This window comes from Rhineura floridana, chromosome 14 (genome assembly GCF_030035675.1).
Source record: "Rhineura floridana isolate rRhiFlo1 chromosome 14, rRhiFlo1.hap2, whole genome shotgun sequence".
Taxonomy (NCBI): Eukaryota; Metazoa; Chordata; class Lepidosauria; order Squamata; family Rhineuridae; genus Rhineura; species Rhineura floridana.
In genome coordinates, this window is record NC_084493.1 from 38,287,011 (window position 1) to 38,313,420 (window position 26,410).

A 26,410-nucleotide genomic window follows, 5' to 3' on the forward strand; every position below is an offset into this window, starting at 1 on the left:
ATTCTGCTTCTGGTAAGAGCTGAGTATAGGGGTTCAAATAGCTAAAAACTATCACAGCTCTGATAGTTATGTACTTAGTCTTTGAATGACTGCCTAGTTCACATCAAAAAGATATGTGAATCACTATTAATATAATTGCAGAAACAAGAAATGGTAGCTGTTCTGGTAGATACAGCCCAAGAACTTCCATTCCCCACCTGCTTTGCAACCATCATGAACAAAACTGTATTTCTTGAAAGGATTTAAATTGTACCTCCTCCTTACCTCTTTAAGTAGGAATGCATACAATAAAAAGGGGGAGTTGGACATATATAGTTGGTTATATAAACTAGGGGACATCACAAACAATGCTCTGTTAGGTATAGTACAACATTTGTTTCATAGACTAAAAGAGTATCTTAAACCCCAGCGCATAAATCCAAGTTGGACTGGAGGAGGGCGCATCTCGCCCCATGTGACATTCAGCCACCCTTACTTGGCGCTTTCATTTCTCAAGGGGGCGGAGCGCCTCACATCCCACAGGTGACAACAGGGGCACTGCTGTGCGCTTGCAGCGCTCCTGTCCCATTTCAAGTGCAGCAACACTTGCTTTCCAGATAAGGCGGCTATGGGGGAGTGGGAAAGCAGCAGCAGCAGCTCATTGATTCTTTGCAGCCACGAATGCACGTGACGGGCCTGCTCTCACGTGTGACAACCAGCCGGAGAGTCGCTGGCGGTTCTTTCATGAGCGCTGCCTGGCAGCAGATCTCTTTATTTCCCTGCATTCGAGAAGGGCCTGACGCCGAGAACGGAGCGCCTGCTGCCCAGGCACAAGCTCCAGGGCTCAGCATCTCCAAGAAGGGCAAGGTCAGACCCAGGCCCAACCCTGGCGAGCGGCTCCTGCGGGGCGGCTGGAAAAGACCAGAACCACCAAGAACGGCACGAAGCAAGCCGCGGGCGGGGGCTGTAAGAAAGGCGGGTCGCTGCCCGCCCGCGAGGGTTCCTCCGTCCCTGCCTCCCCTCCTTCCTTCCTTACCGGTCTCCCAGCAGCTTCTCCTGCCGCCTCAGCATCTCCCGCAGCTCCGGCAGGCTCCGACCCCGCAGCGGTTCCGGCGCCACCGCCATCCTGACGGATTACCCGGGGACAGAAAGCCCGCATGGCCCCGGCGGCGGCACAACAGCGGCAAAGTAGCCACTTCCGGCCCCGCGTGGGCGCCGCCATGTTTCCGGAAGGGCCCTACGGCTCCTGGGAAGGGTCAGACCGCGGCGCCGCCTTTACGCTTTCGCTCGCTTCATAGGCCGCGCTCTGCGCCTGTCATGGAGAGAAGTGGCAGTTGTTTGCTTATTGTTGTTATAAGTTTATATCCCGCCCTTCCTCCCAGGTAACAAGCGATAAAACACTAAAATAACGTATAAAACATCTTAAAATCCAATGCAGACTGTTTCTAAATCTTCTTCCACCTTCTGTTGTTTTTAGGATGTTTGCCTTCTCTTTCCTTACGTTATTCATATTCATTGATTCTGTATGTTTCTTTTAAATTGAAAACCTCTTTGGGCGGTTAAACAGCGGTGTTTACATACTTTAAACCAACTGGTAGACATAATGCCCATGGGCAGTGTCTCTCTGAGCATGTGCAGAATTATTTCCTTTGAGGTGAACGAGCAGCTCCTGCTTGTTGCTTTGTTAAGGACACATTTCCTTGGAACATACACAGAATGACTTGCCCCTTGGGAAGACATGGCACCTCCCTTTCAGAAGGCTACATGGCTGGCTTTAGAAGAAGGCCCAGTTCTCATGGAACTATTGAAACACTGAATAATACACACAGAGGTTCTGGTCTTTGTGCCAGCTTTCTCTGGTTTCCTCAGCCTGCTCTAAGTACCTTTCTGGAGAAAGCTGAGCACTTGGTTCCATCCCAGGCCTTTGAGCTTCATCTGAGCAAAGGGGTGGCTGTGGTTGTGTCTCTGTCATATCTCCCCTTGCCAAAACTCTTTCTTCAGGAGGAAATAGTTATTTTTCCTTCAGATTTTCTTATCCCACGCATTACCAGAATCCCTGTTTCCATGCTTTGCCTAGTGCAAGGGGAGATCCTGTCCTGCCTCCCAACCTGAGAAGCAGATTCAGGACTCAGAGCCTGGGTTTTTCTGCATAAAGCTTTATTCCAGCAATCAGAACAGCGATCTAGCATCTCATGCCAGGCCTAAACCAGGATTCAAACAGGAACACACATCCTAGATGTTGAAAGACGAGTTGTTGCAACAGCAAATACAAGCAGTGCTACATCATATATACAGAAAAAGGATGGACACTTTATGCTATTGCTTCAGGCTCTTTTCAGCACTAACTGTGAGATGGGGGCTATGATGAAACTGGGCTACTTGTAACCATCTCTATCCTCCATGACCTTGGAGACATGCCAATTTCAGACTGCTGAGTCGCTTTCATCTTCCTCTGCCTGAGAAGCTCCAATGTTTTTGTTAATACTTATCTCTTCTGCTGTTATGCTTGGCCTTGGTGCCAGCAGAAAGTCCTCACCAGCCGGCTGAGACAAGGACAGGCTGTCTGAGCCTTCCTCGTAACTGCAGCAGCCGGCTTTGAAGCTTCTGGAAACACATTCTCTGCAACCTCAATATAAACAAGTGTAAAATTACGCACATTGGAGCAAAAAAACTTAATTTCACATATATGCTCATGGGGTCTGAACTGGCGGTGACCGACCAGGAGAGAGACCTCGGGGTTGTAGTGGACAGCACGATGAAAATGTCGACCCAGTGTGCAGCAGCTGTGAAAAAGGCAAATTCCATGCTAGGGATAATTAGGAAAGGTATTGAAAATAAAACAGCCGAGATCATAATGCCGTTGTATAAATCTATGGTGCGGCCGCATTTGGAATACTGTGTACAGTTCTGGTCACCTCATCTCAAAAAGGATATTATAGAGTTGGAAAAGGTTCAGAAGAGGGCAACCAGAATGATCAAGGGGATGGAGCGACTCCCTTACGAGGAAAGGTTGCAGCATTTGGGGCTTTTTAGTTTAGAGAAAAGGCGGGTCAGAAGAGACCTGATAGAAGTGTATAAAATTATGCATGGCATTGAGAAAGTGGATAGAGAAAAGTTCTTCTCCCTCTCATAATACTAGAACTCGTGGACATTCAAAGAAGCTGAATGTTGGAAGATTCAGGACAGACAAAAGGAAGTACTTCTTTACTCAGTGCATAGTTAAACTATGGAATTTGCTCCCACAAGATGCAGTAATGGCCACCAGCTTGGATGGCTTTAAAAGAAGATTAGACAAATTCATGGAGGACAGGGCTATCAGTGGCTACTAGCCATGATGGCTGTGCTATGACACCCTAGTCAGAGGCAGCATGCTTCTGAAAACCAGTTACCGGAAGCCTCAGGAGGGGAGTGTTCTTGCACTCGGGTCCTGCTTGCGGGCTTCCCCCAGGCACCTGGTTGGCCACTGTGAGAACAGGATGCTGGACTAGATGGGCCACTGGCCTGGTCCAGCAGGCTCTTCTTATGTTCTTAACCTCATTTTCTTCATCAGTGCTGGCAATGTCTTCCCCAGGGTCGGTAACCACTTTTCCATTCTCCCAACTGTGTTGGAGATTCTCCTTGGGGCCCATGACAGATCCTAATTCCACTCACTGAGGTAAGCAAAGCTGTTGCTAGGCTCTAGGTACCCTGTTTTCTTTCCCACCCCCAGCCTTTGCTTACAAACAGCTTTGGCAACAGAAAGCCTCAACTCCTCTGGATACTTTTATTAGCTATGGGTTGTTCTGCTACCAGTAACTGCTTCTCTCTACTGGGAATCTCGCTGCCACCACTAACAACTGTTTCTGCCATGAGTTACCTTATGTCAGTCTACTGTGTAGCTTTGTCACTAGTCACAGCTGCACTTCTATTTGGTAACTAGGCCAAAAATCAGGTGTGTGTTAAAAACAAATGAATTTTTTTATATAGCAGATGTAAGAAATAGAAACAAGTTTACTCCATATTCAGGTTTCAGGAGAATGTGGCTGCAAGATAAAGATTACTGCTTTCATTTATCTTGCAAAATATCAGAAAATAAAAATACAAGCCTGCTTCTCCTACCCATCTAACCCCCCACTTCCTTCCAGATATATTCACCATCCCCATTCATTCTGCCAATCAGCACATAGTATTCCTCAGCATTCTAACTCACTAGCTCCTCCTTCTCACTCTCCATACCACATTTACTCTAATATAGACCCCTTCCTAGCTTTACCGGTTTAACTGATTATAACTGTGAAAAGTGAACACCACAGTCTGCAAGCGGGCTTCCTTCCTTTCTTCCTCTGTAGGGCCTGACCCACAGACCATCCTGTTTATCAAATACTTGACTGAACAGTGAGTGACTGCATCAGATTTCCTTTTTCCGATTATTTGGACCAAAGAGGAATCACTTTGGACTTTCTTTTCATTTTTCTAAAGAGGGAAATCCACCAACTGGGAGGGTTTTCCTACTATTTCTGCTGAGTGGGTTTAATACAGCTCCGATCAGAGCTTAGAAAACAAAACAGGCCAAAATGGACGTGTAAAAAGTGCTCTGCAAATTATGGGTCTTTTTAAAAAAGAACCTACAGCCTGACCCTAGACACGTGGATTCAGAAACAAGTCCTTCCAACTTTAATGGGGCTTCCTTCTAACCTGGATAAAGCATGCAAAATAGGTCATAGTTATATCCCCACTTTGCAGTACTTGACAAAAGTATTTGCACAGCTGTTGTGTTACAGGTGCAAGATTTGCACCATAACTACAAATTTATTTATTCCACTTTTCCTCATGCAGGAGTGTCTTAAGGTTCCTAATATCCATAAACACATCAGAGTATCAAAATAAAAACTAAGACCAAGCATAACAATATCAAGAATGGTAGCAGAACCAATCAAAACAAGAGAGCTGAAAACGAAGAACTAACTAAGGCTTGCCTGAATAAAACAGTTATTTCTATTGTTGATTGTGCTCCACCCCCAAAACAAGGGGGCCAAGTGATCCTCCCCAGGAAAGGGAGCATTGCCCCAACAGCAAAGGCCTCTACTACATCCCTACCAGCAATGCTATAGCTGGTGGAGGGGGGCAAGTAAGTGTACTGCCCCACAGAGCTGTGCTTCCCCCCCCTCAGATTTTTTTTGAAAAAATTTCTTTTTAATTTGTGACGTGGCAGACAGCAACAACCTCCATTTAAAGAATGACAGCTTGTTTTAAGGATGGGAGCAATTTAAGAATAAGACCCTCCGAAAAATTCAGTGAATCAGGCAGGGCGAGTGCACAACAAAAGCCTCATCTGGAAAAGGCCCCCAAACAGCTGCTCACTCAAGGCGTTCCCTGACTGAGGGTGGATTTTTCATGATAACAGTCACCGTATGTTTACTTAAGTGATCCTGAAAAAAACAGCCTGCATGGTAACATGACCTTTGAAGAGTTACATATTAGAACTTTGTATTCTGGGCTAGAGTTAGGGAGCAATCCAACTTACCCTTCTGCTGGGCTGGGGTGAGTTGGATGCCATGGATCCCCGGCGGTGCCGGGATGGCCAACCTGGAAGATTGAGGCCTGGCAGAAGCCTCCCAAACAGGGTGTGGCAGGAGAGGTGCCATGGGGGGGGACTTACGCAAGGTCCTCCTTGCATTTCCCCGGGTCCTGATTCCCCTTAAAAATATATATTGTTTTAAAATCCCATTCAGGCCTATGGGGAGCACTTACTCCTGGGGAGGCCTGTTGGCTGGAGCTGGAGTTTTCTAGCCGGCTTGTGCGCATGCCTCCTGACTGAGCCAGGCCGGCAGTTCCCTAGCAGGAGAAGGATCCCGCGGAGCTTTCTGCCAGCTCCTCTTCCACCAGCTTCCTGGCAGTTGGATTGCTCCCTTAGACTCTACCCCTTGGACTTTCCTTTGCTCTGCTTTTCAGATTCAGTTTCAGTTGTGTTCTCTACCCAGTCAGCAATAAAGAAGCATGTTTGCTTGCCTGCAGTGAGAAGTAAGAGATTGTTTATTCTGCAGTTATTATAATGAGTCGAGCAGGATTGGGTGCTTATTGCTAAAGGATGAGATAAAGAGATCACTTAAACTGAACTGAAATAATATCTACCCTAAGTTACCCTTTACTCTTTTAAAGCACTCGCTATACTTGCATAGTGGCTATTTTCTTCTTTATCTTGATAACTTGATGGCAAAGGGTGAAAACAGCCCTAGAAGAATAGAAATACTGCTGTGTACATTATAGTTACCTAGTTAGCTAGCTGGACACCTAAATTAGGCCTATTCTGGTTTTTCCAATATGTGCAGCTCAGCATGAGGCCTTTTCAGGGTTCTGGACAGAAAAATCAACCCAGCAACCAGTGAAAAAAAATCCAATTGCTTTCCACAATTCGTTTCCAATTGCTTAATTAGTCCTTTATATAGCAGCCAGTTTAAAAGTTTTCCCTTGATTGTCCAACAGAAAGGAAAACCTAAAGGTCAGGAACAAGACTAGAAGGAGGGACTCTCAAGGAGGGATTAACAAACACACCCTAAAGTTTTTATTTTCTCTCTGCCCTCCGCTAAGCTTATAGCATGAACTAGTTTGTTTTTCAGGTGGAATCTAAAATGGAGATACCAAATGCAGCATCAAAGCCAAGCTCATGAGGATCAGAACACAGAGACAGACCCCAGGTGAAAGGGGGCTGTAGCTATAGGCAAAGTCAAGCTTTTGGGTCTGGTGTTCCTGGGGAGCTCTCAAAAAAGGGTGAGACAATTCAATCAACTAAACTTCATTCATGTGAGTTAACACACTCTGGATGGAGGAAGGGGAAGGTCATAGCCTTTCCCTTCCCTGGCCTGGCCCAGCCCTCACATCCTCTCCATTGGGGGGGGGGCTGGCACTATGCACCTCTTCCCCCCCCCATGCTTCCTCTATAAATGTGGCTGCCCACCATCCTCTCTTTAAGACAGGGGCAGGAAGCCTCTTTGAGCCCAAGGCCCACATTCCCTTGTGGACAGCCGGAACACACTTGTGGTGGGGAAAACACGCGCCAGGCATGATGGGTAGAGCAGAGGCAACGAGGAGGAGGAAAAGAGGTGACTTTGCTCAGTAGGCCACATTCCAACCACAAGCAAGTCAGAGATTTCTACACACACCCTCTCCACCTTCCAGGCAAGGAAGAGACATGATCACTGTTCAATAATGTGTTCCAACAAGGCAAAAGCACTTGAGAGCTCAAAGGAAGGCTGGTGAGAGACATGGCCTGAGGAGAGGGATTGTGGCCTGGGGATGATCCTGAGAGCTGGATAGATGGGACTGAGGTTCCCACCCTTGCCTTAGAAGTTGGTGGGATGTGTGTGCAAAAGGGCCGCATTAAGTGACCTCAGTGGCCAAGGCAGCTTTGCACAAGAGGTCTTTTTGGTGTCCTAAGACCAGTTCCATCATCAAGGACTAGAGGGCAATGCTTCTGTCTTTCTCTGTTGACTGACGGCTACCAACGGTCTAAGTTTGGATCATGAATTCCTTTGGGCAGGGACCTCCTTTGCTAACGTTACTCTGTCCAGTGACATTTAAACTCTACACACCTTTCTAAAGACTGAACTGCATTTAACATCTAGCGGTACAACTTTGGGGGCCAGGTGGTAGAGTCTACGGGGAAAATGCCCAGACTCTAGTCTCCCCCTGCATCCAGTGGTCTCTCTTTTGTATTCCCCAAAAGATACTCAGAATGTGAACTGATTTTTAATTTAACTGCAGATAAGATGCTAACACAAGGGAAAAGACACAGAACTTGTAAAGAGAAAAAAGCCATATCTTCACTTGACTACAACTTTCATTCTAATCCATATCCAAACAGATGGCCTCAGCCATGTGAGGCAGTCATTTTCTGTGGCCTGGGAAGGCAACCTCAATTAGCACTTCAGTAGAGCTGCTGGATAGAAGTTCTCTGCCTACACACTTCCAGGTTACATCTGAAATGATTACAGCTGTAGTCATTCAGATGCAAGAATGTAGGACTGCATTCCCTTCTCCTGTTTCAAAGTCCACCCTGTATCTGACTGGGTAGGTGTTTCCCAGTATAGTTTGGGAGGTGCCCTGCTTACAATATCAGTATTTAAATAGAAATAAAGCTTTAGCAAAGGAGAGTCATAAAGCAAAGGTCATCTTTAGGGGGTGACGTGCATCTATAGCATTTGGTTTCACAAGGCTCTCAGTGGCTCATTCCTTATTTCAGAGTTCACCTGCCAAAATGGGAGTTGCATTATTACTTTTGCTAAGGTGTAGCTTTTTGCCATCTGTATCTTGCTTGCTTTGGACACTTGGAAGAGCATTCTAGAAACAGCTTTCATATCTATCTATGTTCCAACTCTTAATTAATTTGTTCATCATTTTCAGGGTAAGCTCCTGTTTCTTCCTGTTTGACTGATTATGTAAGGTGCATCTGCAGCTGCTGGCAAGTTTATCTGCCAGAGATTCTATCCAAGGGGACCATAGAATTTTCTATCTGAAAGGATTACATTTTTGACTAGGGATGACTGGGGGAATGCATGGGGAAATTTGGAGGTTATTATTTTTTATTTCAGCCATTTATACATACTGTGAGAGCCAGTGTGGTGTAGTGGTTAAGGTGCTGGTCTGTGACCTGGGAGACCAGGGTTCAAATCCCCACACAGCCATGAAGCTCATTGGGTGACCTTGGGCCAGTCACTGCCTCTCAGCCTCAAAGGAACGCAATGGTAAACTCCCTCTGAATACCGCTTACCATGAAAGCCCTATTCATAGGTCGCCATAAGTCGGAATCGATTTGAAGGCAGTCCATGTCCATTTCCATGCATACTGCTTCACACCTTAGTCTCTAAAATTTGTAAGAGTATCTCTGAAATTTCCCCTGCCCAGGGGTTAGAGATTTTTATTTTTGGTTTGAGCAAGAAGAGTTCGTGCCACCTACAGAGAATTAGGACCATCCCTGTACAGTAGCTGAACACCAGCTGGGACAATAACAAATCCCTGTAAGCATCACTAGCAAATCCAGCCAAGACTTGAAATTATTTTTTTATTTATTAAATTTCTATCCTGGCTTTCTTCCCAGGAGGAGCACAGGGTGGCAAGCAAGGGACAAAACACAAAAAACATCTTCAAATATTTTAAAAACAAAGCATCTTAAAAGCATTTTTTTAAAAAAAATATTTAGGAAAACATTTAAAGAAGCAGTTCCAATACAGGCACTTTCTGGGATAAGGTCTCTACTTAAAAGTCTTATGGAAATTATGTTGTATTGTTCTCCAGTATTATATTCTTTTGCAGCATGGGGCCCCCAGGGGTCACTTCTGTCCCCCATGCTGTTTAATATCTACCTGAAACCGCTGAGTGGGTTCGTACAGAGTTTTGAAGCTGGTCTACTTTTGTTCTGCAGGTGAGACAGTGGATGTGCTGAATCAGTGCTTGGTTGCAATAATGGACTGGATCAGGGCCAATAAACTGACGCTTAATCCAAACAAGACTGAGATGCTGCTGGTGGTGGTTCCTTTGAACGGCTGTGGTGTGCAGCCTCTCTAGATGAAGTCACACTTCCTTGAAAAAGCGGGTTTTATTTTATTATTTATTAAATTTATATCCCGCTCTTCCTCCCAGAAGGAGCACAGGGCTGTTTGTAGTTTGGGGATTCTCCTGGATCCATTGTTGTCTCATGAGGCACAGGTGACCTTGGTGGCATGGAGTGCTTTCGATCAGCTTAGGCCGGTGGCCCACTATGACCCTATCTCTGGATGGGGATAACCTAGATACTGTAATCTATGCTCTGGTAACCTCAAGGTTGGACTATTGCAATATGCTTCACGTAGGTCTGCCTTGTAGAAACATTTTGGAAGCTTCAATTAGTACAGAAGTTGGTACATCATTGGTTCATGACTCCATTGAAATTGTGGGGGTTGGACTTGATGGCCTTATAGGCCCTTCCAACTCTACTATTCTATGATCTCACATTACTAAAACACAATCTAGTTTATGCTGGAGGGGATGGGGAGAAACAGATTCCTATTTGCATATGTGGTGGTCCTATCCCTGGGTTCAGGACTTTTGGGCAAAGTTTTTTTGGGAAATACAGATGATCACAAACGAGATAATAGACTGGCACTGCAACTTGCTCTTAATATATTTTATCTACGTAACAACCCTTTTAAAAATAAGGATCTTATCTGTCACCCCCTAACAACAGCAAAGGCACTCATTGCAAGAACTTGGGAAGATATGAAAGATCTAGGTCTGGACAGGTGGTACATTAAAGTGTGGCAAATGGCTGTTAGAAAAGCAAACTGAAAAAAGAAAATTAGTTAGTGGCCAAAACAAAACAGACACATTTACTCCACCTGTGTTTTCCCTCTTCCTCTTTGGGTTATATTGTCGGAGTGATGTGTGACTGTAGAAAGTAGGGCTGTAGAAAGTAGGGCTCTGCACTGGATTCAGCCAAGGCCTGAGCCAAATTGGGCCCATTAGGACCTTTTCGGGCCTTGGCCAAGTCAGGTTTTGATAGCCACAGACTGCTACAGGTCAGATTTGATGACCCAGAGCGACCTGGGGCTGTCAGGCCACAGGGCTACAGGCAGGAAGAAGAGGCAGCCACAGAGATCCTCTGGGGGCGCATGTGCTGTTTTGTGGGGGCTTTCCTGCAAATCAGCAAATCCTTTGCAAATCAGCATTGCCCACTCTCAGTTGGGGTGGAGAGATGCAACGCCTCCTTCCCCTGCCTCCTCCCAGCCATATGTTTAGGTTTTTTTAAAACCCTCATTAAACATGAGCCCTACTTCCCAAACTTATTTGGGAGGAGCTCTGAGTAGGGTGGGTGGTCCCAAGATCGACCCAGGACGGGTCGCTCTGATGCCTCCCCTCCCAATCGGAGCTGCAGGATGGATGGGTGTCTGTGTGTCTGTGCACAGCCCTAGTGGAAACTCTCACAGCTTGCTCTGAATTTACTCCCTTCCTATTCATAATAGGTTTATCTGATCCCTTATTTGGATCGCCTTTTGTTGCTGATTTAAGGACCTGCTATAAAGGGTGGGGTTCTGTGCTGAAATATATTTACATTGTTCAAATTAATTATAAGAAAATTAATGTAGCATGCTCCATTTTAATTAGCATTCATTACATTTTGTTTACTTCAAACCAAAGTCAAAATATTTATTAAATTTCTATCCTCCGAAAGGATCTCAGGGCAACAAACAAGGAAGCAGAACAATATAATTAAAATAAGTAAAAACATTTTAAAACATTAAGAATATCTAACAACATTTAAAAACAGTCATATATTATCATAGTTAAGAATTTAGAGGTTGTCAGGAAGGGTATCATTCAGCTATCAAATGGCTGGGTGAACATGAATGTATTTCAATCCCTCCTGAAAGTCAGTAACGAGGGAGAAAGGCACACCTCCCAGGGAAGGCATTCCACAAATGAAGATCTGCCACCGAAAAGGCCCTGTCATGTTTCAACACCAACTGGGCAGCCCTCAGTAGTGGCAGCACCACCAGGGCCTCCCCTGCTGGTTGTAGGGCCTGAGATGGTTGATACTGGAGGACGCACTTTTAGGTTCTTGGGTTCCAAGTCATTTAGGACTTTGTACACTAGTACTAATACCTTGAATTGGGCTGGCAGCTCTCTGGCAGTGCAGCACTTTCAGGACTGGGAACACACAGTCCCATTGGGCTGCCCCACTTACCAGCCGCATTCTGCACATAGAAGAACAAGCCTTGCTGAAGCAGAACCAGCCTGGCTTCTGCAAGGGTAGGTCCTGTGTCACTAAGCTATTGGAGTTCTCTGAGAATGTCAACAAGCATATAGGATAGATAAGTGGTGATCCAGTTGGCACTGTGCACTTGGACTTTCAAAAAACTTTCAAAAAAGTACCTCACCAAAGACTCCTGAGTGAGCTTAGTAGTCATGGGATAAGAGGAGAGGTCCTCTTGTGGATCAGGAATTGGTTAAGTAACAGGAAGCAGAGAGGAGGAATAAATTGACAGTCCTCTCCATGGAGGGATGTAGAAAGTGGAGTCCCCCAAGGATTGATATTGGGACCTGTGCTTCTTAGCTTGTTCATAAATGATCTAGAGTTAGGGGTGAGCAGTGAGGTGGCCAAGTTTGCTGATGATACTAAATTGCTCAGGGTTGTTACAACAAAATGGGCAGTAAAATGGCAATTGCAATTCAATGTAAACAAGTGTAGCGTTATGCATATTGGAACAAAAAATCTTAATTTCACATGTACACTCATGGAGTCTGAATTGGAGGTGAAAGCTCAAGAACAAGACCTTGAGGTGGGTAGCTCGATGAAGATGCCGACCCAGTGCGGCAACTGTGAAAAATGCAAATTCCATGCTCATTGGGAAAGGTATTGAAAATAAAACTGCCAATATAATGCTATTATACAAATCTATGGTGGACCTGCATTTGGAATACGGTATACAGTTCTGATCACCTCACCTCAGAAAAGATTGCAGAGTTTGAAAAGTTCAGAAAAGGGCAACCCAAATGATAAATGATGTAGCAATTGCCCTACAAGGAAGTTCCTGCATTTCGGGCTTTTTAGTTTAGAGAAAAGGCAAGTAAGAGGTGACATTATAGAAGTGTATAAAATTATGCATAGCATGGAGAAAGCAGACAGAGAAAAAGTTTTCTCCCTCTCATAAATACAAGAACTTGTGGACATCCAGTGAAGCTGAATGTGGGAAGATTCAGGACAGACAAAAAAAGTACTTTTTCACACAGCACATACTTAAACCCTTCCATGTTGGTGGCCGTCACTGCCTCTTTTGGGAGCAAATTCCATAGTTTGATAGAGGATTAGACAAACACATGGCTATTAATTGGTACCAGCATCCAATGGCTAGGCATTTTCCAGTGCTGAACTATGGCTTGACATAGTTGAACTACGGTGCTGCTACCAGGAGAAAGATGATTAAATCTTTGTGTTTCAGATCTTTTGATGTAGTGAGTAGCTTTTAAAAAAACGTTTTTATTGGTTTTGGATAAAACAGAATACAAAACAAATATAACCTAACTTATACAACAGTGAGAAAATGGTATAGTTATCAATAAGAGTTGTTATACATGCAATGCTCTAGGAAGGTAAGTATGAATTAATTTAATTATTGTTCTGCTTTTTTTACAGAGATTATCCCAATATGGACCACCAAATCTGACAATCAAGGCTGGAGGCTTGCAAGCCCCATCACTTTGACTAACAAATACAATAAAGCTGTACCATTGTTCGTAGAACTTATTTGCTTCTGTTCCTTGCCTCATTGTTTTTATGCATTAGTTTTTCCATAAGCGCTAATTTCCATATTTCCTGATCTAGTGTTTTCCAGGAAGCAGCTATCACCAGTCATGCTGCTATAAGAAGAAAGATCGTCAGGGTTTTCTGTGTGACTTTGTTATTGACTTCACAAAAGACAAACAGCAAAGTCAGTGATGGAGGTCAAGGTGAAGGGACTGATTGGTAACCTTGTTGATTTCATTAAACACTTCCCGCCAAAAGGGAACGATCAACGCACAGGACCACCACATATCTCGCTCCCCACACCCCCTCCAACATAAGGGGGAGAGCTCGTTATGAATTCTATGTAGGGTGTGGGGAGTGAGGTACCCTCTAAAAATCAGCTTCAGTGCATTTTTGCAAACCCTGTATAAAACTCCCTAATGTGGTAAAGATCCACTTTTTCCCAGTCTCTGAACTGGTGGAATTTCTTTCTTTCATAAAACGGGATGGTTGAGAATAGGGATCAAAGGTGAGATCAGGGGGGGGGTGTAACTCTGAGTGCCAATTTTTCCAAATTGTTATTTTTCAAAGTGGGTTAGTTGTAGCATCTAGTTATTTCTTTATATGAGTCACAAATGGGAGACCTCTGGATTCTTGTAAGGAGATACCCACTCTTTCCATGTCAATCCAATATTTGTCTGTAGATTCATGCAGTAGAGGTATTATGTTTTTGAAATGGGATACATCATGATAAAGTTGCAGGTTCGGTATGTCCAGACCAACTTTCTTGGGGGACCTATAGAGAGTATTTTTAATTAATCTGGGGTTTTTGCCCTGGTGAATAAATTGGTTGGTAAGTCATTGCCAAATTGTTGGTTTGTCTTTAGGGAATGGAATGGATTGAAATAAAAAACTTAATTTAGGTAGAACAGACATTTTTATTGCTGCAATCCGGCCCAGCCGTGATAGGGAGAATTGAGACCATCCTTTTCACATATGTATTATTTTCTTATGGGGATAAAATTTAATTACATTAATTTAGGTAGGTTTTTTGGGATCATCACTCCAAGGTATTTAAATGACTTAGAACATAATTTTAGTTTAGATATTTATTGTATTTTTTGAGTCAATTCTGGAGGCATATTAAAGCATAACAGTTCTGATCTTTGAAAATTAATCTCAAGACCTGCCACTTTCCGGTAGGTGTGAATTTCTTCCATTATTGCTGGAATTGCTTCCTTTGGGTTAGACAACATCAGAGCTATGTCGTTGGCAAAAAGACTGAGCAAATGGGTCTGACCATTGACTGTAACCCCTTTTATTAGAGGATTGTGTCTTATTGCATTCGCCAGAGGTTCAAGTGCAAAAGCGAATAAAATAGGTGAGAGGGCAACCGTGTTTTGTACCTTTGTTTATGCAAAAGTGTTTGGAATCCATACCATTTACCCTGATGCAAGCAGAGGTGCCCTTATATATGTTCATCAGTAATGCAGGCTATGAGACACACAGACAGGGTTTTTCAGTGAAAGAAGGAAACCTGCAATAAACGGGTTAAACAGAGCAAGAGGGGTTGCCAGGTTCCTCAAGGCCAGCAGGTGGTTGGCAAGGGCAACCTGGTAGATAAGAAGCTGCTCTTGCAGAAGCTCTGGTGTGGGGGAAAGTCGTTTTGTGTTTAATGCTTTTTGTCAGTAAAGACTCTTACAAGATACTTGCCTGGCCTGGCTTATTTACTGAATCTATCCGGCACCAGAATTTCTTACTTGTGCGATATCTATACGCACGCACCGACAGGGGTTATGGGCCCAGCTTATCACACAAAGTAAGGGGTTCAAGTGTCGTTTACGTGACGTTGCTGCAGAGAAAAGAAAGTGCAAGAAAGAGGCAAGTAAAGAGTGGACAACATGGCTGTAAACCTGTCATCCGGGATGCCGATGGAGAGACTGAATGCTGTAAACTACTCCAGCTGGAAATGGAGAATGAGAGCAGTTCTGATTAAAGAAGATTTGAATGATGTTGTAGAAAAAAACCCTCCGGCAGCTCCTTCAGCAGCGTGGACGAAGAAAGACGAGAAAGCGAAGGCTTTTATTACTCTGGGGCTGTCTGATTCTCAACTGTTGCTGGAGAGTAATGAGCCAACATCTCATCAAATGTGGGAGAAGCTAAGAACCGCTCATGTGCAGCAAACTGCAGGGAGCCGGCTGTGTTTAGCGTGGAAGCTTTATCAGATGCGTTTTACAGATGAAGTGACTATGACAGAGCATCTGGCTGAATTTCGTAGATTATTTGCTGAACTTCAAGATAGAGGAGTACATCATAGTGACATTCAGATGGTCTATATACTGTTATCTTCATTTGATCGAAAATGGGATGTACTGGTCTCTAGTTTGGAGACTTTACCAGACGGAACTTTATCTCTGGACTTTGTAGAGCAGAAACTTCAACAAGAATGGAATAGGAGACAAGAGAGTAAGAAGACTGAGATAAAAGAGACTGAGGCTGTACAACAACAACAACATCAAAGAAACAGGCAACAGAATAAAATATGTTATTTTTGTGGGTCCCGAGGACATATACAGAGACATTGTTTAAGTAAGAAGAGAAATAACAGGGACTTTGGACATCGGAAACCAAGCGTGAACTTTATTGCTAAGGAGGACAATAAACTAATTAACTCTAAATGGCTTCTCGACAGCAGAGCGTCTAATTGCCTGATCACAGACTCTAGTTTGTTTTACACATCAAAGCCAGTGCAAGAGAAGATCTACCTGGCTGATGGATCAACTCAGAACGCAATTGCAAGAGGCACGATCAGGTTAAGTAATTTGGGAACTATATTGACAGATGTGTTATTAGTTTCTGGTTTAAAATATAACATTCTATCGGTGAGAAAACTAGCTCGAATAGGTTGTAAAATTATATTTGAAGGGAATAGATGTTTTGTGAGAAAGGATGGTGAAATCTGTATGCAAGGGAAATTACAGAACCAAATGTTTATGGTAGAGAGCAAGCTTGATAAACCCACATGTGCCTGGATAGGAGTAAATAAAAACATACACGAAAACTGTATACATGAATGGCACAGAAAATTAGGGCACGCACATTTTGAGAAAGTGAAAAATACCCCAAAGCATAGTCAAGATTTGGAACTAACACATTGTGAGCATGTGGATGAATGTGAGGTATGCTATAAAACAAAAATGACAGTGACTCCAATTAATCAGAGCATTGAAAGTACTACCACGAAACCTTATCAGCTGATACATGTGGATTTGGCTGGACCTTTCCAGTGTTCAAAAGGTGGGGCAAGATTTTATTTAGTGATTGTAGATGATTTTTCCAGATTTACACATGTATTCTTATTGAAAAAGAAAAGTGAAGCAGAAGATAAATTAAAGGCATTTATACAGAGGACAGAGACACAATATGGGGTTGTTATTAAAAATATCAAATCAGATCAAGGAGGGGAATTTACCAGTAATTCGTTTAAAACATATTTAGAAAAGAAGGGAATAATCCAAAGTCTCACTGCTCCCTTCAGCCCATTTTCTAACGGAACTGCAGAGAGGAGGAACCGGTCGCTGCAGGATTCAATGAGAGCCATGCTGGCTGATGCAGACATGAATAACACCTATTGGGGAAAATGTATTCTGTACACTGCTTACATTCAGAACCGTCTTCTGCACACAGTAATAGGCATGTCTCCCTATGAGAAACTGACAGGAAGAAAACCCAGGGTAAAACACATAGAGTGTTTTGGAGCAAAATGCTGGGTGCATGTTTCAAAGCAGAAAAGGCATGGTAAATTAGCCCCAAGAGCTCAGGCAGGTCGCATTTTGGGATTTCAGAATTCATATTATAGAATTTGGTTGCCTGAGAAACAACAATTAGTGTTAAGTAGAAGCATAAAGGTGATAGATAAACCTTGGAAAGACAGTCAAACAGTAATACTTGATGGTGCAAGCAAGCAGGAAGCAGCAGATGTTCCTTTTGGGCATCAAATACCATTAAGAACCGCATTGACTGACTTAATTCAGAGTGGCAAACGTACTGTGAAAAGACTGAGGAGTGAAGACATGGCAATGCAAGATAAAGAGGTGCCAGGTACTAGTGCAGGAACAAGTGCAGACACAGGTGCAGGACCAAGTAAAATTGAGAGTGAGGAAGAAATGGAAATAGATACTGTTAGGAGATCAGAAAGAAAAACAAAAGGAAAACCACGTCATAGATTCACATTTAACGTTACACAAAAGAATGATGAGACAGATGAATATCCTGTAGAATGGGAAAAAGAAGGTCCAATAGACAAAGAAACAATGGATCTCATGTGGAAATACTGTATTGAAGAATGAAATATCAATGAGTGTTATCAAATAAAAGTGAACAAAATGCTGTATAACATGTATGAATAAAGAAACAAAACTGAAATGGAAACAGAGACTGTAAAGAGAAACAAAAGGATGTGTATATTTATGTGTATTGAACTTGTAATGTATGACTGTAAAATAAGATAAATGTAGTTTTGTGATCTGTGAGTCTCAGGTGGGGGCTGTTGATCAGTAATGCAGGCTATGAGACACACAGACAGGGTTTTTCAGTTAAAGAAGGAAACCTGCAATAAACAGGTTAAACAGAGCAAGAGGGGTTGCCAGGTTCCTCAAGGCCAGCAGGTGGTTGGCAAGGGCAACCTGGTAGATAAGAAGCTGCTCTTGCAGAAGCTCTGGTGTGGGGGAAAGTCGTTTGTGTTTAATGCTTTTTGTCAGTAAAGACTCTTACAAGATACTTGCCTGGCCTGGCTTATTTACTGAATCTATCCGGCACCAGAATTTCTTACTTGTGCGATATCTATACGCACGCACCGACAATATAGCAATCTCAAAACCTGGAGGAAAACAGGACCAAAATTCATTTGCTCTAATACAGCGATTCCCAACCTGGGGGCCATGACTCCCAGGGGGCCATGAAGTAATCCAGAGGGGCCACGAACAGTAAAGAAATGAATTATTTATTAATTTTTTTTAAAGTCTTCATTCCCTGGATGCTGTCTGCTCCCCACTGTCGCTGCAGACTACACCTCCCCCTTGCTCCAAATAAGAGGGGAAGACTTTTGCTGAAGTGGCAAAGCGTCTTTCAGGCATGCCGAGGGCAGGCGTCTGCCTATAAAACATGTTGCAGACACCAAAGGAAGCTGAGGGTGAAGCTACCAGGAAGAAGAGGGGATTACTATTGCTGACTCGTCTCCTCGCTGCTGCTGATGCCCTTGCTCAGAACAAGAGGAGAGGGCTTTTCATGAAGCAAAAGAAGCAAGGCTGCAAGGAAAGGCTGCTCTCTCCCTTCCTGGCAGCCAGCCTGCCTGCCTTTCTTGGCTCCTGCTTCGCTGCCACCTCCTTTTAAAAATTGTTCTTATTTGTAAGGCCGCCCAGATCTCATCTTTGGCCCAGAAGGAGCCAAGGAGCAGTGAGGACGCTCAGGACTTATGCACCCCTCATCTCTGAGGCTAAATGTGTGTGCCAGCATTCCCCCTTTCTTCCACCTACATTCCACCCCCCCAATCTCTCTCTCCAAGGTGCTGCGGCAGTTGAGGGCTTCCCCCCTCCCATGTGCCTGAATGCCTGCATGCTTGCAGGGGAGGTAGGAGTGTTTGTGTGCGTGCCTGCACTGATCTGTCTTCTGCTCCACTCTCACTCCCCAAGTGCACACTAACCGAGTAATCAGTTCTGATGATCATCCCAAGGCCTAAAAGCACTAACCCTCCTTCTCAGTTCATCCACCCTTTTGTCTTCACAATCTAGCATCCCCACCATGACCACATTTTTGCTTCTTTTATTATTATTTTTTAAAAGCTCAGCACATTGGCTGAGGCTGGGGTCCACATACTGCAGCTGAAATGTATTTATTTAATTATTATTGCATTTATATCCCACCTTTCCTCCAAGTTGCTCAAGGAGGTGCATGTGATCCCCCCCCTTTCCATTTTATCCTTACACAGATCCTGTGAGATAGGTCAGGCTGAGAGACTGTGTCTGGTCCAAGGTCACCCAGAGGGCTTCATGGCTGGGTGGGGATTTGAACCAGGATCTTAGTCCAACACTGTAACTCACTGGTGTTGGGAGACAGAACTGTAAATCTTCAGACTGTGGGGGGGGGATACCAATTTGACTGCACCTTTGCATTAAGAAAAGAAAGCAATACCTCCCTGTCTGCAGGGAGCTTTGTATGGAAAGGGATATTTGGAGATGTGATTTTGCCACATACCATTTTTTTTCAATTAACAGACTAAAATTACAATTAGCATGAGGGGGGGTCATGAAATTTTTTGAGCTTACAAAGAGGGTCCTGCACTCATAAAGTCTGGGAAGCACTGCTCTAATATATTGAATAAAAAGACACCAAGGCCATTTCACTTTTCCATACATTAGTGGAAGATTGTATTCAATATCCTGCTAACTGGGTCAGATAATGAGAAAAAGCAAATGAATCCAGATTGGTCAGAATGAATGTAATTTGGGACTAAATGATCTGCAAGAATATTAGTGAACAGTTTAGCAGCTACAGTAGGGCCCCACTTATATAGCAGGTTAGGGACCAGACTCCCGCCGAAAAGCAAAAACCGCTGAAAAGTGGAACACCAATCAGCTGTAGTGTGGGGAGCTCCAGCTGACAGTGCTTGGCCCCCGAAGCTCCCTGCGCAACAGCTGATCGATGTTCCGCTTTTCCATGCATTGCCCTCTCCCCCCCACTCGCATCACTCACCCTTGTTATGGTGGGGCAGTAGTGCTCGCCTTCTGCAGCAGGGAGGGAGCTGCCTGAGCCTGCTCACTCACCCTCTGCTGCCTCCCTCACTTGTCCTCCCTTGCCCGCTTGCCCTCCCCCTGCCTGTTTGCTCTCTTGCTCTCCGCCACCTCCCTCGTTCGCCCTCCCCTTGCCCGCTCACCCTCCCTCGCCTGTTCGCTCTCTTGCTCACCGCTACCTCCCTTACTTGTCCCCCCTTGCCCACTTGCCCTCCCCTTGCCTGTTCGCTCGCTGGCTCTCCTCTGCCTCCCTTGCTTGTCTCCCCCTTGCCCGCTCACTCTCCCCCTGCCTGTTCGCTCACTCGCTCTTCGCCACCTCCCTCACTCATCCCCCCTTGCCCGCTCGCTCTCCCCCCTGCCTGTTCGCTCACACATTCGCTCGTCCTCTGCCACCTCCCTTGACAATAAAATGGTGCCGGATGCCCAGCACGTCATCAGAGCTTGGAAACGTTTCTTTTTGAACTACAACTCCCATCAGTCCAATGTAGTTTTAAAAAGGAATGTTTCCAAGCTCTGACGACGTGCTCAGTAGCTGAGTCCGAGAAAGGCGTCAGGCACCATCAATTTGTGCACTCACCATCTCTCTGTATTCTGGCAATTTTCCACCGCAAAAACGGAACAAGCGCCGAACATATGGAACATGGATACAATTCAAAACCGCCGCTTTAGCAAAGCGCTGAGAAGCAAAGTGCCGGAAAGCGGGGCCCTACTGTATATTTATGAGGGATATCAGTCTGTAAGACTCAACTGAGTCCGCATCTTTGCCTGGTTTGGGTAGAACAATATGTGCAGTTTTCCAGGAACTTGGAATTTGGCCACCCCTTTGTGTATCAGTAGAGTTTCTATAAGAGTGGGGTTAATAAATCTTCGTATTTTTTATAAAAGGCTCCACTATAACCATCTAGACCTGGTGTTTTATTTGGTTTGAGCTTGCTAATAGCGCCTGAGATTTCCAGTACTGATATTTCCCTGTCTAAATATTCTACATGTTCCTGGCTTGGCTGATGAGTACCATGTTTTACTAGGTACTCTTTTATTGACTGGGTTATCAGTAACTGCAAAACTGATCCGGGATTTCTGTGTTGAAATTTTGTGTGTTGGAAATGGATTTTAATGCTATTATTTTTATTCCTGATTTGTTTCTTTCTCAATTTATTTGCCAACAATTTTGAATTTTTGTCCCCAAATTTGGACAAGGATTGGCTGACATAATGCAGCGCTGCTGAGATTTTTGCCACCTTGTTGTTATTTTGAAGAAATTCTTTAATGTCTTGGTTAATTTTTTCAGAGGCCAACACATTCTGAAGATGATTTGGGGACAAGTGCCATAAACAATATCTATGCTGCTGCTGCTGTGGAATAAAACTTAGTTTAACAGAAATTGGGGCATGATCTGAAATAATTATTGAATCGATTGTGGCTATTTTAAGGGCAGAGAGAAGGTCATCTGTAAATAGGATGTAATCTATCCTTGAAGATGCATGATGAAGCTGAAATCCTTATCTAGGGGGTGCAAAAATCTCCAAGAGTCTACCAGTTTGTGTGAATTCAACAGGGTGGATCTGTCTTATGTACAGTATTAGAACGCTCAGACTTCCTGTCTAGGAGCGGGTCCAGCATTACATTTAAGTCACCTCCTAATATTAATTTACTGTCCTGGAATAATTCTAGTTGGGCAAAAAAGTCTGTCAAGACGCTTAACTGTGCTGTGTTTAGGGCATACACTGAGCCCAGCGTATATTTCACACCATCAGTCATGCCTTTGACTAACACATATCTGCCTTGAAGATCTGTGAGCACTTTATTTATTACACAACCAATCCTATTGGCTAGCCATAATGCCACTCCTCTGGCTTTAGAGGAACCTGGGGCGGAATACTAAGTTCCCACTCTAGGGGGAAGTACTGGAATTCTGGATTCTTTTTTTATGAGTCTCCTGGAGACACATAATATCTGCATTGTTCTTGTATAAAAACTTAGCAACTCTTTTCCTTTTGACCACAGTCCCTAGCCCATTAACATTCCAAGACATAATTGATAAATCAGGCATTAAGTGTTTAAGGAGAAAGACAGCGAAAGTATAATCCCTTTGAACACTACCGTTTTCAGATTTAAATTTCTCAGTAAAAATATTAATACCCCCCGTAATTAACCTTTCCCACCCACCCCAACCCCCCAATAAACATGAAAACATAATTCCAGTTTCATATTGCCAGAGTCCTCACAAAGGTGCCCAAAGTTAAAAGAGGCAAAATCCCTTCACTTCAGTATAAAACTGTGGAAGTGAAGTAGTTAAGTACCCCCTCCCCTCCCTTGGGACAGTGCAATTTAAACAGTAGCTATGATAATTTTTAATCTCCCCCTTATAACCAACCCAAGCAGATGCACTGTCAACAAGCCTAGTGAAACATGCAATGAAAGACCGTCTTACCCAGCTGATCACTGCACTCTGCAGGTGAGGGCCTCCTGCAGATACCATCTTATCAGCAGGTCCGTTCTGCACAACGTAAGAAACAGACCTTTAGTGTGGCTGCACCTACCCTGTGGAACTCCCTACCCTTAAATATTAGACAGGCAACACTTCTGTTATATTTTCGGTGCCTAATGAAAACCTTCCTCTTTCAACAAGCCTTTTAAAGCAGAGACCTTAAGTCTGCATCTGTGTTGGAATTGCTTTTTAATGTTTTTAAACTTAACCTTTTTTTAAAAAGATGTCTTGAAAGCTTAAAAAAAAAGTTTTTAAAGACGTTTTGTTCTAATGTATTTTAAAGTGTTTTCATAATGTTTTGAAGTGTTTTTAGTGCTTTTGTTTGCCGCCCTGGGTTCCTGCTGGGAGGAAGGGCGGGATATAAATCAAATAATAAAATAAATAAATAACTTCATTGCTATAGTTATACATCACTTTTATAATTAAGAACTATTAATTTTCCTTATGAACCATTTTAAGCAGGGTATAAAGACTTAAAGCCATTAGCCAAGTACATACGACTTTGGGTTAAAGTGCCGTCCTCTTTTGCCCCCTTTCCTCATCTTCTACCATTTTAAGTTGTCTTCTTCCTCACTCGAGCTGTCAGAGATGGCTTCCAGATTTTCATTGATTTTCGATTTTAGACCCATTAGAGTCACTACCTTCTTTGCTTCCTTAGTTCAGTTAGGAACACGTCTGCTCCCGTCTGCTCTTAGACGCAGTTTAAAGGGAAATCCCCACGTGTACTGCAGATCCACTTTGCGGAACCAGTCTGTGTATGGTTTGAAGTCTCTCCTTTTTTGAAGTGTATCTTGGCTCAGGTCTTGAAAGACTGAGATGGGAGTCTTTCCACTCCAGGGATCTAATCTTCTGAGCAATCTTTTCCTTCAAGGTATATCTGGTGAATTGTATTATAATGTCTCTAGCACGTTCCCCCGCCCTTGGCTTCGAGTATAAAGCTCTGAACCTCTTTCAATATCTTCTTCTGTCAATTTTACCTCGGGAAATTAATCATTCAGCCACATTACCAAGTTCTTTAGTAAAGATGCATTTGCTTCTCCCTCTTGTTGAATAGCCCCTCCCACTCTCTAATTCTGGCAGAAGGAGTAATCTTCCAGGTCAGCAATATGCCTCTTTATTTTGCTCAGTTGATAGGTTTTTAATGGCCGCCTTGTGCTTCATTCCCTGCTCCTTCACCTCCGCTGTTACTTGCATGATTTCTTTTACCTGAGTTGCTAATTCTTTAACTTATTGCTGTAGAGGACGTATAGTTTTCTCCCATTCGGAAAACATATCCTCTCTAAATTTTTCCAAAATGTCAGACACAAGATCAACATCAACCTTGCCGCTCTTGGAAGCCTTTGGACACATGGTGGCATTTATATTGTTTTCTCTTGGGCGCTTCAGGCTTCCCGCTGGCAGGAGTTCGCTTGAGGTTCCAAAATTTTAGCACACTGTATGCTCTTGTTCATCGGAAAGTCAGAACACCTCCTTGTAAAATTCTACTGAAGACTTGGGTGGTTTAAAAGCTTACAAATTAGTCCTGGGAATAGCGGAAAGCAGACCTAAGATGGCATCCTTGCTGGGTGATGTCACCCCCCCCAGTGGGGTGGTTTGGGGGCTTCAAGTAAACTTGAAGGATGCAAGGGAGAGGCAAAGAAATGATGTGAGCTCAGGTTGCCAGGATAGGCCCCTTCCCAGCATTTCCTTAACACCCTCCCCCTCAAATGTGCATGACCTCACTGGGCCGGGCTGTGGATAGGCAGATGTGGGTGGAGTTACATTGGCAGACTTCATCTATGTTACAGGGCACAACTGAAACAGAGCACAGCTTACCATAGGTCCTGGGTTCAATCTCCTGGTAGGGCTGGTCTGCTGCCTGAAACTCTAGAGAGCTGCTGCCAGTCAGGGTGTAGAGCAGCCTTCACCAACCTGGTGCCCTCCAGATGTTTTGGACAACAACTCTCATGAGCCCCAGCCAGCTAGAAAGATCAACGGTTTGATGCCGTACAAGGCAAGCACGTATGCTCAGGGTGGAGCCAAAGATGTAATCTTTGTTGCCCTGGCAGTCATGTTAAAACTAGCCAAAAAAGAGAGGTGAGCCTTAAGCAAACGCTAAAGGAGAATTCGTTAATGTAAATGAATTGCCCAGTGTCTTTCACCAAATGCTCTTATTTGGGGCAACAACTGAAAGCACATGAACTCAAATGCTTGGGAAGCATATTTTAAAACAGAGGAACTTTCCACTTGTTGGAATTAATTGCATTAATACATTCTTCAACATCTGCTTGACGTTTTTGGATTCCCTTGTGAGAGTGGCTTTGTGCTAGGTTAGGTGAAGTGCCGTTTTGATCAGGCACCATTTAAGACAGGGGGAGAATCTCCACGCCAGACACCAGGGGCTGATTGTGGCCTCCAGCCCTCTCATGTGGCCCTGGGGACGTTCCCCAGGCCACAGCCCTTCACAAACTCCTTAAATGTTTTTGCATGGATGCAATGTGTCCTTGCATGCCTCTCACTTGTCTGGACGATGAACAGGGAGGGGTGTGTGAAATGCGTGTAGAAACTAGCCCCATGCACAAAGAAAATAAAACAGCCGCTATCGTAATGCCGTTATATAAATCTATGATGCGGCTGCATTTGGAATACTGTGTACAGTTCTGGTCACCTCATCTCAAAAAGGATATTACAGAGTTGGAAAAGGTTCAGAAGAGGGCAACCAGAATGATCAAGGGGATGGAGCGACTCCCTTACGAGGAAAGGTTGCAGCATTTGGGGCTTTTTAGTTTAGAGAAAAGGCGGGTCAGAGGAGACATGATAGAAGTGTATAAAATTATGCATGGCATTGTGAAAGTGGATAGAGAAAAGTTCTTCTCCCTCTCTCATAATACTAGAACTCGTGGACATTCAAAGAAGCTGAATGTTGGAAGATTCAGGACAGACAAAAGGAAGTACTTCTTTACTCAGCGCATAGTTAAACTATGGAATTTGCTCCCACAAGATGCAGTAATGGCCACCAGCTTGGATGGCTTTAAAAGAAGATTAGACAAATTCATGGAGGACAGGGCTATCAATGGCTACTAGCCGTGATGGCTGTGCTGTGCCACCCTAGTCAGAGGCAGCATGCTTCTGAAAACCAGTTGCCGGAAGCCTCAGGAGGGGGAGTGTTCTTGCACTCGGGTCCTGCTTGCGGGCTTCCCCCAGGCACCTGGTTGGCCACTGTGAGAACAGGATGCTGGACTAGATGGGCCACTGGCCTGATCCAGCAGGCTCTTCTTACGTTCTTATTACCTCCACATTGGTTGTTCCACCCACAACTCCCACGTGGCCCTCAGAAGGGAATGCTGCCCTTGGGCTACTACAGCCCCCCCCCCCCATTTAAAGCCAATGTTAATTTATTTAATACAAAACTGATGAGTGGCAGGCTCCATCTCAGAAGATTCTTTTTCCTTCTGTTATACACAAGGCAATGCCTCCTGCAACATTTGTGTACGTTATCTAAAAACTGTTTCTTATTCTGAAATATTGTCTTACTCATATGTATAACATGATTACAAATATAAACATATTTAGCTGGGCCAACTAATTAGTCAGATCTGATTCATGCATTATGGGTGGGTCCAAAGGTTCCCTCCCCTTGATGGATGGATTTGGAATTCAAACTGCAAATTCTGATATAAAATTACCTGATCTGCACCTCCTGGACTAATTTGTGGATTGGAACTTTGTTATCCATTGGCTCTCATGCTTTCCAGGTGTTCCAGTGCAGTCCTCAACTAAAAACGTTATCAAAATATACTTAAAAAGTACTATTTTGAGAGAAAATATGTTTTTGTAAAAACAATTGTGCACATTGTTGTGAATCTTTTTTTAAAAAAATCACAGATTATTGTGGAAACAGGACAGAACAGATTTCTGGAATGTGAAACTGATGTGGACAGG

General features: G+C 43.9%; 2 protein-coding genes across 2 annotated transcripts in view; one reads left to right on the forward strand and one right to left on the reverse strand.

Moving 5' to 3' along the window:
• MYZAP (myocardial zonula adherens protein) overlaps window positions 1-26,410 on the reverse strand; it is an 88,381-nt gene that overhangs the window by 8,367 nt on the left and 53,604 nt on the right. The window lies entirely within an intron of this gene.
• LOC133370036 (uncharacterized) lies at window positions 509-13,252 on the forward strand. The gene is made up of 2 exons (XM_061595950.1): window positions 509-1,361; window positions 13,124-13,252. Exons 1-2 carry the CDS (start codon window positions 661-663, stop codon window positions 13,152-13,154), a joined length of 732 nt encoding a protein of 243 aa, XP_061451934.1. The 5' UTR covers window positions 509-660; the 3' UTR covers window positions 13,155-13,252.